Source organism: Lithobates pipiens, unplaced genomic scaffold (assembly GCF_037356315.1).
Source record: "Lithobates pipiens isolate NorthernLeopardFrog02 unplaced genomic scaffold, aLitPip1_a1.2 Scaffold_19, whole genome shotgun sequence".
Lineage (NCBI taxonomy): Eukaryota > Metazoa > Chordata > Amphibia > Anura > Ranidae > Lithobates > Lithobates pipiens.
In genome coordinates, this window is record NW_027507764.1 from 65,070,805 (window position 1) to 65,087,855 (window position 17,051).

The 17,051-nt window shown below is 43.0% G+C and overlaps 1 protein-coding gene across 4 annotated transcripts in view; it reads right to left on the bottom strand.

Moving 5' to 3' along the window:
* The window catches only part of CDK14 (cyclin dependent kinase 14), a 656,595-nt gene that overhangs the window by 605,147 nt on the left and 34,397 nt on the right, over positions 1–17,051 (bottom strand). For all 4 annotated transcript variants that reach the window (XM_077490836.1, XM_077490834.1, XM_077490833.1 and 1 more), the window contains exon 2: positions 12,773–12,804. In XM_077490836.1, the coding sequence (XP_077346962.1) occupies positions 12,773–12,804 (32 nt within the window). The remainder of the gene's footprint in view (positions 1–12,772; positions 12,805–17,051) is intronic.

Sequence of the window (17,051 nt, forward strand, 5' to 3'; positions counted from 1 at the left end):
TCTGCCTGGTTCCGTTCCCCTTTTAACATACAAATTCTCTTTACAGGAGCCTTCCTGAGAGCTGACAAGGTTAGCAGAAAAGCTAAAAGCAAAAAGGTAATTGGGAGAATTTGCACTTTCCCGGTGACACCAGTAGGTCGGTGGGGTGCTGCGGTCAGGAGATGGGGGATCTCCGCCATCTCTCAGCGCAGTGACAGGAGTTCACAACCACACAGTACAATCAAGTCTCCTAAGAGCCAGATCTGTCAATCATTTTCTTCAGCAAATTTACTGCCAGTGACCTGACATAGTAGGACTAGTGATTCCAATATCAGGCCAGGCTTTATTTAATACAGGGGTGCGATTCCGACAAGAGTCCTAAGAGAAGCCAAATACTTAACTCTCCAACCGGTGAATGAGAGCTTCACTTTATATCATTGCTTTCCTATACTTATGGATGCAGTGGAAAAAACGTGAACGATTTACTAAAAGGCATATAGGCATATCTGTGGTCCAGAGACCCTGGAGAATAAAATAGTGGGAGCTCCAATTTTTTTTTTGCATATCACATGATATTTGTGTAAAGGTTTATCAAGCACAAAAGTTGATTTTAGGAAAACAAAAATTCAATATATTACCCATTTTTGTTGGTAAAAATATAAACATGGGGTAGCACCAAAAAGATACCAAACATATCAAGCTTTAAATCTGCGTGCGCCCGCAAACCAGTGACAAACTTTGGTACTCTAAACTTTCCATAAGTGATGCCTTAAAAGCCCCTACAGGTCAACCGTGAACTTGGGTCTAGAATTATTGCTCTCAATCCAGCGTGCGCAGGGGTATTGTTATACACAATATTGTACATAGGTGCCCCCAAGAGGTTTGTATACATTCATGATGGGGATGGGGCAAGCTCATACATTTTTTTTTGGGTGGGTGGGAGGGGAATTTAAGTGCTAGAGTGTAGCTTTTTTTTCCCCCCCTTTTGACAGTACTTTAGACCACAGAGGACAAAAAGTTGCCTATGTTATAAAATTAATTTTAAGCCAGGTTCTCTTTAAGGAGACATCAGACCCCCAATATCTCACCTGCCTTCCATTGAAGCTAATAAAGCGCACATTGTGCTCCATTACCTTCTTCCCTGGCCGCAAGGGAAAGTATCACTGTAAACTAAACTTTTAAACGTCATCCAGGGTCTTTACAGCTCAGGGAGATCAGCGAATGGATGTTCCCTGTTCTCCTTTCCTTCTACCCAATGAAGCCCATCTTGCGATTTAAGAGAAAAAAAAAAAAAGCGGAAATTTGGAAAAAAATAAATATTTCCTTCTTTCTATTTTAAAAGAAATACAATCGAAACAAATTTTGTCATAAATTTAAGCCAAAATTTTTTCTGCTACATGTTTTTGGTAAAAAAAATAAATAATAATTTACGTTATGTGTATAATAATTGGTTTGTGTGATCACGGACATATGTACGTAAATGATCATGTACAGATGTGCGCAGGTGATCACAGACATGTGTGCAGATAATCATTGGGACATGTGATTTTACTGTTACTTTGTGTTTTTCACATTGTGGGGGACACTAGACTGGTGGTGATCAGTGATTAAAAAACAAAAAAACAAAAAAAAACAAACACACAGCTAACACTCACTGATCACCAGCTGGCTGCAGTGATCCGCTCTCCTCTCCTCACCGAGAACTTCTGTGTAAGGAGAGGAGAGCCTAGCAACTGGCTCTGCATTTCCATCACATGACAGCCGTGATTGGACACAGCTGTCACGTGATCAAGAGGGCCAACCACAGAGCCCTCCTGCCGGTTGGAGATGCGCCATGTCCGGGTGACACGAGCGCATCGGGATCGTGCCTGCGCGTGATCCCCCTCCTTCTGAAAGACATTCCTCAACGTCCTCTCAGAAGAAGAGAGCGCCCACCCGGCTGTTTATATACAGTGGCTGGGTGGGAAGTAGTTCAAGAGAAGGGTTTTCGGGGATCGTCTAAAGATGGATAGATTAGGGGGCAGTCGGACATATTGGGGTAGGGAGTTCCAAAAGATGGAGAAGCTCTGTAGAAATCCTGGAGGTGACAAGGGAGCTAGAGAGCGGAAGGTCTTGGGAGGATCGAAGAGAGCGGCTTGGTTGGTATTTTGGGACTAGATTAGTGATGTAGCCGGGGGCAGAGTTCTGGACGGCTTTGTAAATTATTGTTAGTACTTTGAATTTTATTTGTTGAGTGAGTGGAAGGCAGAGGAGGGATTGGCAGAGAGGGGTGGAGGACACCGAATCCTGGATTGCGGCTATAAAATGCAGCAATTCCAATTTTAATTAGCTTAAGTGAGATCTAGTTGTGATCTTGCACATTCTGCGCCTGAGCTGTAGGAAATGTCCTTACTGACAATATAATGATGCTTACCGCAGAGGAATGTTAATGCTTCCTCTCCAGGTCCTGACCTTCATTACGTTTCTTATCTGCGGCAAAATTCCTTGTTTGTTTTCCTCTAAATAGGTGAAGTCCTCAGTTTGTTGGTGTTACCTGCTGGAATGTCTGTCATCAGAAGAGCTTCCCCTGCTACAACATTGAGAAAGAATGTGAGCCAGTTCCAGACTGGAAAAGACTGCCACTGCCTGCCTGCGGAGCTCCAGAGGGCAACCAGCCAGGTCACCACAAAGTCTTTGGAGACTCTACAAAGGAACACAAATTGAAACGTGATGGGAGGCAGCAGCTAATACTGGAACGTTTTCCTCCTACTGCATTCACATGTAAAGGGAGGCAGGCACTCTACCGCATCAGACAAGAAAAAAAAAAAAAAAAAAAACAGTTACATGGGATGCATACTGTCAATTTTTCTTTTACTAGTAATGCCAGCGATCAGCTACTTATAGTGGCACTGCGACGCTGACACTGTGGGAACCAGCGACACTAAAATAGTGATCAGTGCTAAAAATATGCACCATCACTGTACTAATGACACTGGCTGGGAAGGGATTAAACATCATTTGGTGTACACTGTGCGCCGTTTTTTACTGGGGGGAAGAAATGGATTCTAGTCCCTGCCCTGCCTAGCGTTAACATTGTGAAGTTTAAAGCAGGGTTAGGTTATAAAAAAAAAAAATTTTTTTATAATATATATATATATATATATATATATATATATATATATATATATATATATATATTCCAAGCTTTGAATATCTCACGGATCACTGTCCAGTCCATTATCTGAAAATGGAAAGAATAAGGCACAACTGCAAACCTACCAAGACATGGCCGTCCACCTAAACCAACAGGCTGGGCAAGGAGAGCATTAATCAGAGAAGCAGCCAAGAGGCCCATGGTAACTCTGGAGGAGCTGCAGAGAATTTGTCCACAGGACAACTATTAGTTTTGCACTCCATAAATCTGGCTTTTTTGGAAGAGTGGCAAGAAGAAAGTCATAAGAAGTCCTATCTGCAGTTTGCAAGAAGCTATGTGAGGGACACAGCAAGCATGTGGAAGAGGGTGCTCTGGTCCCAGCTCCCACTTCCTCCCGAGGCACCGGAAGGGAGATCACTTCTCCCCCTTCCCTCTAGGCAATCATCTGGAACACGTCACAAGTCCCAGACGATTGCCCGGCCAGTCACGGCACACAGCGTGGCTCGTGCATGCGCAGTTGGTGCCCGGCTGTAAAGAGACAGCGGGGTGCCCATAATTACAATGCCAGCATCTCAGAGAGGAGGGGGGAGAGGAGTCGGGGCTTCGCTCCCCCCCCCCCCCGCGCATCGCTGGACCCTGGGACAGGTAAGTGTCGGATTATTAAAAGTAAGCAGCTGCAGTATTTGTAGCTGCTGACTTTAAAACATTTTTTTTTTAGCAGAACTCTGCTTTAACTAACTTTAATCCTAATGTTGCAGATAATAGATAGGAGGGTATATTATATTATATTTACTGGTTTTAAATCTAGAACACCAAGGGGGTTATTTACTAAAGGAAAATCCACTTTGCACTGCAAATGCACTTGGAAGTAAAGTCGCTGTAGATCCGAGGGGGACATTCAAGGAAAAAAAAACAAAAACAAAAAAAATAAAAGCATTTTAGCTTGCACTTGATTGGATGATAAAATCAGCAGAGCTTCCCCTCATTTCAGATCTACTCCTTAGATTCAGAGCGACTGCACTTCCAAGCGCACTTTCAGTGCAAAGTGGATTTGCCTTTCATAAATAACCCCTTAAGTGTTATTTCTGTCTGCTGCTTTTTGTTCCTTTGCCATTTGCACAAGTCTTTTCCTGACACCAAGAGGAAAAAAAAAAAAAAAAAAAAAAGTGACAGGGGAGGGAGCTCAAGCACACAGCCTGTGATTGCAAGGGGTATGCCTTCCCTCCAATCAGCTCTCAGAGCTCTCCTCTTGACTCTGCAATGTGTAATTTTAGCTCTCTGAGCTAAATGGCTATAGCAAACAGAAGAATGCAGATAATTAGGTACAACGTATGTAGGAGGATTGGTTTCATCTCTCCATTTTACCTGAGGCCAGTCACTTCACTGGATATAGTTAAGGGTCTAAAACCACATTAAAAACTTTTTTTTTTTTTTTTTACATGTCTTCAGTTACTTTCTGGTTTCTGGAGCCAAAATTATGTCATACATCCCAGGAGTCTTTGTGGGATTTTTTTTCCCCTTTTAATTAGGGGTGGGGGTGGGGGGCGTTTTCTCAGTTAAGCCTTCCTGCCTGCGTGCCTGAGCCAAGGGCAGATGAATTCCAGGAATTAAATGCTTAAATCTGCCCTTAGTCAAGATGGGCAGAGTTAGAAATGCTAGGGGGGTGTTTTTTTTAAATGATTTCTCAACAAAATAAATCGTGGAGTCATGGATGGGTGGGCGCGTTTGCTGTGAACGTTAAAAAAAGAAATAACCACTTGCAGACCACCCACCATACATTTACTGTGGTGGAGCAGGTCTGCACCAAATCATGTACCCAGTATGTGATCTGACAATTCTGGGTCTGAAGCGTGCGCCGCCTGCGACCCGCTCCCACAATGATCACACACAGCAGGAGCCCAGTGGCTCGATGTCTGCCGGCACCCGCCCATTACACAGGACGATAATCTACCTATGTAAACAAGGCTGCTTGTCGTTCTGTCAGGAGGGTAGGTATTGATAGGAGGTAATTTGTGCACAGTGTCGCACGACTGCGAAATTGTCAAAGTAACATAGTGCCGTATTGCAAAAAAATGGCCTGGTCATGAAGGGGGGGGGGGGTACCTTCCGGAGGGGAAGTGGTTAAATAGCAGTTTCAGGTCGCATTGCTCAGGCTCAAGCAATTTTCACTGCGTTTTTTGGCACAATGAAGTGTTCTTCCTGCCTATGGCATCCAAAAGACCGGCTTTCATTTTTCCAAACACGGGTCAAATTGAGGTGGACATCTGGATGGATTCCATGGACAGGACACGTTTCTTCTCCTCAACAGTGATCATTGCCATTTCTCAGATAATTCTTTTCCTTCCATTTTCAAACAGTACAAATGTTTCTTCAGCATACTGAAGTGTTGGGTTTCTAAATAAAGGTCTGAGCCAAACTGGCGGAGCTGTGGCACTGCAGGGATGTAGAGGCAACCAGTGCCAACAGAAGTACAGGAAAGAACACTAATTGGATGTGTTAGATGCCGTGTCTGTTGTATCTTGTCATGGTTACTGACATCTGGCCAATTTAAAAAGACTGAACCAATTTTTTTAAAAATAATATATAAATAATATATATATATATATATTTTTTTTTTTTTTTTATTTTTTTTTTTAAGAGAATACACAGCACCTAGGGCGCTATATTCTCACATCTCTCTCTGTTCCTCCCTCTGCCCAGAAGAGCTGGAAAGTCAAAGCCACATGTGTGGCAATGAGGTGGAGGGATTATACTGTCCCTAGAGGGTGAGGTTACTGCCCGCGAACTGCATGTAGTGAGTGGCAACTGCAGAGAAGGGATGAACATAAGGCCGGTTTCTTTGAGAAGAAATTGTTTAATCAAGTGACTTAAACGCAGTCTCTAAGGGCACGAAGGTAGCTTGGGCAGTACAAGTCTATCGGGTACGGTACACAGATCTTCAAAGCTCTAAAAAGCAGTGGAAGTGGCTGGAGGTCGTCTCCCTTAACCGCTTAATAACTGGGCACTTTCACCCCCTCCTGCCCAGGCCAGTTTTCACAATTTAAATGACAAGTGCACAGTCATGCAACGCCATGTACCCAAATTACAATTTTTTTATTTTCTTTAGCCAAATAGAGCTTTCTTTTGGTGGTATTCAATCACCACTGGGTTGTTAGAATATGTTGTAAATAAGTAATTTTTCTCCTTCACTGACATGCACTAATGAGGCTGTAATGATGGACAGCACGGATGAGGCGGCACAGAAGATAAGCACTCCTAGGGGGCACCGATTGCCATTACAGATGGACACTGATGGGGCTGCACTGATGTTCAATGCCCTGATCATCTGTAAAGGTCTCCCATGAGGAAATTTCACTGATCGGCTCTCCTCTCCTCATTACGCTGTCAGTGTGAAAAGAGGAAAGCCGATAACCGCATTTTCTTGTTTACATGTGATCAGCTGTGACTGGACACAGCTGATCACATGGGCTAAGAGCTGCGTCATCGTGGTGAGAGAAGAACAAGAGAACCACCCCACCGCGGTAGATGGTTAAAGTGGTATTAAACCTAAAAACATTGCAGCTTACCAATTTGTGATGGCTGCATTTGTTTTCTTTAGGCTGCCCCCCTCCCCCTTTTATTTCACCTGGTGATACAGCCAGTAAATCTTATTTTTCAACTTCCTTTAAAAAGGAGAAGTCCAGTCAAAGTTCCTTTGGCTGGACTTCTAATGGATCACAGAAGTGCAATTCTTTTTTGCACTCCTGTGACCTGTTTTCAGCAGAGAGCAGACCACTCTCTGCTGACGTCACCAAGTCATCCCTACAATGGAGTCGGAGATCCACCAGTTACCTGAACTGACACCCGGCTCAGCCTCTCAGTGAGCCACTGAGAGCCCGAGATGCCCGCTCCACAGCTCAGCCCTCCAATGACCAAGGAGGTAGAAGAGCATATGTGTGTGTAATATTATATATATATATATATATATATATATATATATATATATATATATATATATATATATATATATATATATATATATATATATATATATATATATACACACATATACATACACATACACATACACACACACACACACACACACACACACACACACTCACCAAGTTATTGCCCCAATACCCAGGCCCATAGGGGAATTGTAAAAACTTGGTCCATAAAGGGGTATAAAGATATACGATTTTAAGTAGCCATTAAAACCCAGAACTACTACTATTACAAAATCAGGAAATTGGCAAATATTAACGTAATGCAATTTCATTCTGGATCCCAACCACAGTTCCTCCAGGAACCCCCTGCAGAGTGATCACAGCTGTGTTTATGACTTGCAGCATCATGGCTCACAAATAGAGAGGCGGCCTGGGAATGCGTGTCATGGGAAAGTATGTGCAGGGGGTCTCCTGGCTGGCGGGAGAGGATCCATTACAGGAGACAAAGGGATGAGGTTACACTGTATATACACTGCCAGCTCGCGGTGATGTCACACATCCTCTCAGTGTTAGTAAACTAAGTCATGGCATTTAGGACAGGACGGATGCTTGTTACTGTTTAGATCTGTACATATGTTCTTAGTGGATGCACAGTGGACCATGGGGTATACTTGTTGTCGGTCCCCAAACCCTACTCTCTAGAATGCATACACTACACTGATGATGCACAACAAGCCTGAAACTGCTGTGTTTTGGAATGATTGACTCTATAACATTAGGCAGAATCATAAGTGGTTCTGGATCCCGAAATGGGAAATAATCACCTTCGTTTTTGGGGTAGGTGAATACCTTCCGTTTTTAGGAAGGCTCCATTGGGCTACCAATCCCTTACCAGATGGCTCATTACAAGGTTTCAATCAGACCTAGTCGATCGAGCAGGACCCTCTTGTATGTTATTTTATTTTAACTGTAATGTCTTATATTGCAAAGTGCTGTGCATACTGTTGCCACTACATAAATCCTGTACTATTATTTTTATAAATAACCAGACAAAAAGGGAGTTGCAAAGCAATTTGCTTGGCTGTGTGCGCTTTTTAGTTAAGACATAGTGCTCTGTGAATTCTTTACCATTAAAATGTTCTCGTCCAACATCAGTGCCTGACCTCACAAATGCGCTTCTGGAAGAATGATCAAACATTCCCATAGACACACTCCTAAACCTTGTGGACAGCCTTCCTAGAAGAGTTGAAGCTGTTATAGCTGCAAAGGGTGGGCCAACTCAATATTGTACCCTACGGACTAAGACTGGGATACCATTAAAGTTCATGTGTGTGTAAAGGCAGGCGTCCCAATACTTTTTGACAATATAGTGTACATTTGTGGGAACTACTTTACCCCTGAAAAGATTTATGTCAACACCAGAGATATACACAGCTCTGCCACATGGAGGGCAGGAGACCTGATTTTCTTCTGCTGCAGTTCAGTAACACTTTTAGGTCTTGCCCCTCCCCCAGCCTGCAACTGGACAGTGAAAGGAGCATCAGAACACTGACTGGCTCATCTCTGCTCTCTCCTCCTATCAGAAACAATCGAGTACTGTCACAAGTGCACTAATATGGCTACAACAACATCAAGCAAGATGGAAGATCCTCCTATCAGCATAATTACTGTTAGCACTGAAGCACAACTGACTGGCTCCTTGTGCAGCTCCTCCCTCTTCTAGTTTAAGCTCTGCTGTACATGGGGAGAAGGCAAAAAGGCACATCCAGGTACGAAACAAACACTGGTAAGGGTTTAAAAATACATTAATTGATATATTAAATGATCACAGAACTGCACTAATGTTCAGTGACCTAGAAAGTAATGTAGCCAGAGACAGCCAAGAGGTCAGCAAATGAGCAGCCTATAAACTAACATAGTGCTACTCTGCTACATCAAGCTGACTAATAGCACAGTATGCTCAGAGAAAATCAATGAGCTGCACTGCGGGAGCCCATGAACCCACACACAGGAACAACAACTCTTCAGCCTGGTCTATTGCTCTAGGTTTTGAAATGCTCGGGGGCCAGAAGTCATGATTTAAACGTAGCAAAGCCGAGCCATCTGCACACAAGTCTGAAATGCTTACTAAATTCTTGTTGAAATTTACAAAATGCAGCACTGGAATTTTTATGATGTATTTTAAGCTCATCCATCATTTTATTTAAAGTGATACTAAAGTCTTGTTTTCGTTAAAGATAACAAACATGGCGTACTTACTTGCTCTGTTGCAGTGGTTTTGCACACAGAGCAGCCAAGATACTCTTCTCGGGTCCCTCTTTGTTGCTACTGGACCCTCCCTCCTCTTGAGTGCCCCCACAGAAAGCAGCTTGCTATGGGGGCACCCGAGCTAAGCCACAGCTCCCTGTGTCCATTCAGACACAAAGCCACGGCCCGGTCCCGCCACCTCTCCTCATTGACTCACTGACTGATTGACAGCAACGGGAGCCAATGGCACTGCGCTGCTGTCTCAGCCAATGAGGAGGGGAGTTCCAGACAACAGAGTCTTTTGTGAAACATCCCTAGATCGAGATGGGGCTCAGGTAAGTATTGGGGGGCTGAGGGGGGACTGCTGCACACAGAGGATTTGTTTTATCTTAATGCATTAAGATAAAAACCTTCTGCCTTTACAACCACTTTAAGGCAGCCTTAAAATGGTTGTACATCCCTGTACAACCACTTTTACCTACAGGTAAACCTATATTAAGGCTTACCTGTAGGTGCTTGAAACAGCTCCTAAACCTCCACAGTTTTGCTCATACACATCTCATAAATACAGATGATTGGCAGTCAGCAGCCAATGATGCGTTAAGGAGCGCAAACACATGCAATCATTTTAGAGAACCAACTTTGACACAAAATATCACAGAAAATGGCAATAAATCATTAGCATAATATTCAGCTAATCTGTGCACTCACTGTAAATACTAATCACAGTGGTCATCACATGATCAGGTACCTTCCCAGCAGCTTTCAGCATAAGAATCCCCACACCAGCGGTAAAAACAGGCTGTCGAGTCATGCTATTACCTGCCTGCACTGTCCAACTGTTGGAATACAGAATTGTATTTTGTGCAATAATTGCTTGTACTACTGTACATTAGTATTTAGTAGAGATCTATTCTTCAACCAGTAGATGGCAGCGTTTATATGTTTGTAGTTGCATCTATGGTATGCTATTTTTCGTCTCCCTGAATGTTTCCTGTCTGCAATTGAGCAGCAAAGCCTACGTGGAATGTGCACTTTGTTCTGTAGGGCTAAAAACAGAATTGCTAACACCACCTAAAAACAGATAAATAGACTGCATTTGGTGGCTACATAAGTAAATGTACCACAATCGCCTTGTAACTGAACAAAGCATGCAGTTGTGACATGGGGGTTTGCATAGATCCCAACTGTCCCTTATTTCAAGGGACTGTCCCTCTACCCCTCTTTCCTCCTTATTTGTCCCCCATTTTGGTCAGATCTATCTAGTTGTATATAAAATGCACTTTTTAGCTTTCAAAAAGTGTTTCCCAGTGCTAAACCTTTCATCCAATTTCTAAATTGCTGCATTTGTACATTTTACATTTGTGCATAAAAGGAATAGTAGTGGTATAAAAATTTAATTAAATCTAAATGAAATGTAATTAATTTTTTTTTGGTTAATGCTCCTTTAAGGGGGTGTGGCAGTGGTGCGTGTCCTATGTCTACATACGTTTGTTAGTAGGGGTCACTCATTCCCATCTCAAAATGTTGGGAGATATGGGTTTGGCCTTTTGAGGGTTAAAAACAACCCTTAAAAACTGACAACCGCCAACTGATCCACAGTGATTTGCTTTGCAGAGCGTGGCAAGGGCTACCACACTTTGAGTGAGTCCTTAAAGGGCAGGTGGGAGATGGCAGTAAGTGGTTAAGTACACCTGTCTTAAGGTCTCATGCACACAGGATGATTAGAACATACCAGCGCTGCTGCCAGGAAAAAGCAGCGTTAACACGCTGTTAGCTGCGTTTGTGAATACAGTTTATGGGTGTGTAGCGGCCATAACCCGTTGCATGGCGGCCTTGACTTAGTGGGCTTACTGGTAACCTTCCCTTGGCCTGTTCCTCCACATCTAGGGGTTCCCAGGGTTGATACCCAATGACTTTTACACAGGCACAAATAAAGTCCTTTCAAAGGGTTTTAATTTTGCAGTAGAACTTTCACAAAACAGTCTCTTTGGGAACAGAGGGCATGGGTGAAGAACTCAGGTACCTTGAACTGCAGGTTTAACAAAGTCTCTATTTCCACCCAGAGAGTAGCCACTCGCAGCTGGGTACTTCAAGGCTGAACAGACCTCTAGCCAGAGATTATGGCAGTCAGAACGTTGTCTCAAACTTGATCAATCAACTGAAGATAAAGAGGAACCTTTTTACAACTGTACGTGGAATGTTTCCCACTTCCTTTGAGGTACTGGAAAAGTGTGGACTCGACAAAGTCCTTCCCAACTCAGTAACCAGGCACTTCTCAGGATGCCACTTGTCGGCCCTCCTCCGAAGATTCCTCCCCCAGTCACTTCCACGAGCTGTGGTGCCCCTCCAAGCTGAGAGCACACCCGGACACTCTGAACCTCAGTTACATCGCCTCGGACCAGCAGGTTCTGAGACTCGGAAACAGACGGATCCTTACGCCAGACCAGTCAGGTCTAACAGGGGGCACCAACAGGAACATGTTGCGGGATGTCAAACACCCCGTGACCGGGACCCCTCGTGGGGCTACCCCGGTCCTGGAACCAAAACAGACCACACGGGTCTCTCGAACAACTCTGGAATCCCGAACAGGTGACCCACACCTGCTTAAGTACCTTCTCCCAGACTCCTCAGAGGGTCCGGCACTCCTACTGATTGGGTATGGCCCTCTCAGAGCCAAACATCCAACCAAGCCTGGTTCTTGCCCGTCATGTGCACTTTACCGCTCACATGACCAGGCAGAACATCAATCATGGCCTGGCCAGACTGGTGGCAAGTCTCACCTACACAATTAACCATCAGTACTGTAAGGTCCTGAGGCAAAAACTAAAATTTACAAAGCGTGTGACATTTGGTCCCAAATGTCATCCACTACAGGTGTTTTTCAGTAAAAACATTCCCTATAGTTGAAAAATGCCAAAATGTGTTAGTTTTTATATCAACAGCCTCTGCTCCTGGACGCATAGGCCATTATTTTTTTCTACCGCCCCTAAACACTTATGCTGCCAAATGCCTCTGAAAGTTTACGTGTTTATGGACACAGGCCAACATGGAGGGGCATTTAGAGACAGAAAACAAAAAAAAAAAAAAAACCACCACATCAGATGCCCCCAAGAGCAGCTTTAAAAACGTCCTGTGTGCACAAGCCCTAAAAATAATATGTGGAGCGCCACAGTAGACTTCTTTCTGAAAATGTGACTTTTTAGGCTGTGGTTTTAATAATTCTGAGTCACATGCCTAGAACAGGCCTGGAGATCAGATCGGTCAGAAACGTTTCCCCTATACATTTGTTCTTAGTCTGTGAGTATTGAAATCAAAGCATCAAAAAGAAAGCCAGATGACAAGCATTTTAGGAATAGGAAACATCAGTTGTAACCTGTAATAAGATTACCTTTCTATCATCAGCGGCAGCACCTCTGCATACAATAGTATTGCAAAAGGCAGGTAAATGATTCATCACAAGCAAATAAAAGTAATGACTTACCTCATCGATGGTGTTCTCATCCTTCTTCAAGGCTGAAAAATGAAAAGAAAAAAAGATATGCTTAGTACTTTGTCAAGTAAGAGGTTTCCAGCAAGAAGCAAAGCTTAACATTGGTTTGTTTGCCATTCACTAAACCTAAGTACAATACACAAAAAACAAACAAACACACACACACACACACACACACACACACACACACACACACACACTAAACTAAAATGGGGGGCTACAACGAAAACAGAACACATTGCCTTATGGCCCAAGGCCAGCTATACACGGTTTGACTCTCAGCTGGTTCAGCAGCCGTTTGATCAACTTAGTACAACCAGCCTGGCTGATTCTCTTGCGATTATATACATTTCTATCCTGTAACCCTTGTGTGCAGGAAAGACATTCGCTCTGTGTATGGTCGCCCTTAGATGGATGGATGCCAAGAGTGAAATCTATATGGCAGAATGGACCAACAAGGGGTACTGTATATCTAAAAGGTTGGGCTAGTCTTATACTTTTTAGTAAACGTAAGAGTGAACACAGTGCAGGGGTCAGGAGAGGACAGAAGATGAACCTCGTAAACGTCATCATTCAGAGATCACAAAGAGATCAACCTTTTTACTCCAGAAGAACCCTGGAAATAATTTTTAGGTCTTAGGGAGCCCTTCTAAGAAAAGTCCATTAGGGGGTCATTAGGGAAATGTCCCTTATGTTGGTGGTCATTGGGAAGAATGCCCCCCTTACAGTCAGCTAAAAAGATCAATAGTTTCAATCCTACTGATTCTGCCAAGTGGCAAAAATATGAAGGCACCACTAGATTTGGGGGGGGGAATCAAACAGCCCCAGCTCAAGGGACCCAAAGCAACTTCTGGAGGAACCCTCGAATTCCATGGAACACTGGCTGAAAATAGTGGATTTAAATCATGTATACTAAAAAGGGAAGATGTATAATAAATTACCAGGGAATGAAGGTGGTTTAACCTTTGAAATGTGTTGGGTGCCACATGGTGGGAGCCAAACACCACTGGAGGAAAGGGACCATTACTCATAGGAGTTCATTGCTATACATCAACCTCATGCAGATGTTATCATTAGGGAGCCCTCTCCTGATTTTTTTGGGTGGCAGTGGACAGACCCTGGTGTCATTTTAAAGAACCAAGTCACAGATATAAGATCTGGGCCATTTATGAGTAAAAGTGGAACATTTAACAATATATGAATGTGACATTCAGGCAGGGCCGTCTCTAAGGCAGGGCAAAAGGGGCAGCTGCCCTGGGCCCTGTCATTATTGTGGGTCCCAAAGCAGCTGCCCCATACTTGCCAACTATCCCAGTTTAAATGTAAAGTTCTGTTACTAATGCTGCCCAGCTCTGGCCTATTGTTGTGGACAGGTGACTGTTTACATGAAAATACCAGCATTGATATGTAAATAGGGGCAGACCAGCAGAATTCATGTGTACATGGAGGCATTATATATATATATATATATATATATATATATATATATATATATATATATATATATATATATATATATCATGCCCCCGTGAGGTCATATCCAACACCACCTATACGGAATGCTGCCACTGGGGAGATAAAGGGGCATGCTGGAAATTGATCACACCCACCCCTCCCCCAGCACTGCCACTGATCCCTAGGAGTTTTCTGTCTATTAATGGGTCCCCTTACCTCGTTAGTGCATGGTGTGCAGGCAGTGAGGAGATGATGTGCTGTAACCTCTAGCAACCAATCAGTAACGATGGGCAGTAACCTCTAGCAACCAATCACTGAGCAGTATTGATGTACATTAATCTCTAGCAACCAATCAACAAGCATAAATCATATGCTGCAACCTCTAGCAACTAATACACTGTGACCTCTGGCAACCAATCGTAATCGCTGCCCGATCTGACTCAGTAAACGGATCTTGAGTCTAGTTGCTATTTATTGTATGTCTCAAAGCAGGTGGAAAGCGAAACTGCATGTGGGGGGGCAGGAAAATTTTTGCCTAGGGTCCAATCAATTTTAAAGATGGCCCTGTGATAATATAGGAGATTCATCATGGAAAAATAGGAGGTTGAAGGCAGGACTTTGCAAGTGATGACATAAGATAACAGAGCTCCAAAATTCTTCTGTATACAGTATAACCCATTTATTTTCACTTCCTGTCTCAAACACAACAGGAAGTGAGAAAATCCGATTTTTCCTTCCTTTCAGTCTTATACCCACCAAGATTTATGGGGAGGGTGGAAATCCCTAGTGGAGACACAGACAGCAGCAAAAACTTTAAACCAGATGCTTATGAATGCTGACTAAAATGTAATCTTGATCAAAACATCCATTTGTTTATTGATCTTTGAGTGCGCATACATAGTTTCTTTTTTTCAGGCCCTGATGAAGAGCTTATAGAACGGAGTAGAGCTTTTGAAATGTGTGGACCTCTAAATTTTTCCCCTATACATCTGCGTTTTTTTTTTTTTGTTGTTGTTAAATTGTAGCCCTGAAGACCCCCAAAACACATACAGTCAGGGCTGGACTTACCATTGGGCTTGACTGGGCTCAAGCCCATGGGCCCCTCCCAATAGGGGGCCCCGCCGAGATACATAGCGAGTGTACTCGGCTCGGCTCCACTCACAGTCACACCCAATCCCGCCCTATGATGGACATAACACAGGGACCGGGTGTGACTGTGAGCCAAGGCGAGTATACACGGCTACTCTCCGCTCGGGACTGCGAGAGTATCCGGGAGCCGCCGAGATACACAGGACTCTGTATCTCGGAGGCGCCATTTTTAAACTTCAAGATTGCAATGACAAGGCTGCAAATGACACTGGGGCAAGGCTGCAAATGACAAGGCTACACTGACAAGGCTGCAAATGACAGTGGACATGGCTGCAGATGGATGGGTAAGGCTGGGGATGGACACTGATAAGGCTGCATTGATGGGCATTTAAATGTAAGTTTTTTTCCTTAAACTTCTCTCCTAAAAGTTTTTTTCCTTAAAATTCCCTCCTAAACTTGGGGTGCATGTTATAAGCCAGTGCGTGTTATACGCTAATAAATACGGTAATGTATAGAAGGTAGGGCCCGAAAGTGACTCAAGCCCAGGAGCCCCCACCACCCTAAGTCCTGCCCTGCATACAGTGATAAATACATACTATTGAATACTATTTTTTTACAGCGCGCAGCTCTTCGTAACAAATTCAAATTTCACTAATTCTCCCTTAATAAACTAAGATTTTACTAGAGACAAAAAACTTTATGGTCATGGAATTCACAGTCATAATTTAAACTTGTATATTACCTCCAATGTAAAATTTTCAACATGACCTTCACATTTTTTTATGCATATTGTTTCGTTATTTCAATAACATTTTAAATTAAAAAAAAAAAAATATTTTTTTTGTTTGACATTCACCCTCTAGTGGTCATATCTATATCAAGAAATGTGATTAGCATCCCTGATGAAGAACCTCTGAGAAATAATGAAATGGGTAAAAAGTATTTCAATAATAATAATAATTATTATTATTTAAAGCAATTATTCAAAAAAATAAAAATAAAAATATCTATCCATTGCAAGAATATTCATCAACTTTACAATATCCAAATTTTAGCATTTTTTCAAAAGTAAAAAAGTGGCTACATGTAGCATTCACCATATTTAAAAGTGGAGATTATTACAAGATTGCCTTTATAACATTCAGCTACAGTCAAATTTTATTTTGCTTTGGATAGATCGGCGAAGGTTTAGAGTCTGTCAAGGTTTTTAATTGCTGTTCGTGTTCTTTTGGGGGATATTTCACTACTTCCTGTCAGGACAGGAAGTGATGGTAAGTCTCTCCAGTGGGGACACAGATAAAAAACATTTTAAGCAGAGTGAGGAAGGGTTAGAATGTCTAATCGTGTTTTTATTTCAAGCTGTGCCTTTCTGTTCCAGCAACAGCAGTATCCTTCATTTTCTGTATAGGTGTTACAGAGACAGGGCAGCGCATCAAGACGGGATGGCTGACAGAACAAGACAGACAGCTGGCCCCGCACAGAGCTGCATCAAGGGGTACGCACTACATGTGCATTTTCTATTGCTGACCTGGAGCCTCCTAGGATGCATAACATGAGTATTTCAGGCAGCTGCAGGAGCTTGGATCCTAAGCAAGAAATCAGGAAGTGAGGGACGGCATGAAGAATTTTTTTTTTTTGCAATTTTATGAAAGGAGGTAAGAATTCATATCGGGGAAAGGGAAAGTGGGGAGTGAAGATCCACCCCCCCCCCCCCCTTTTCCAGGGG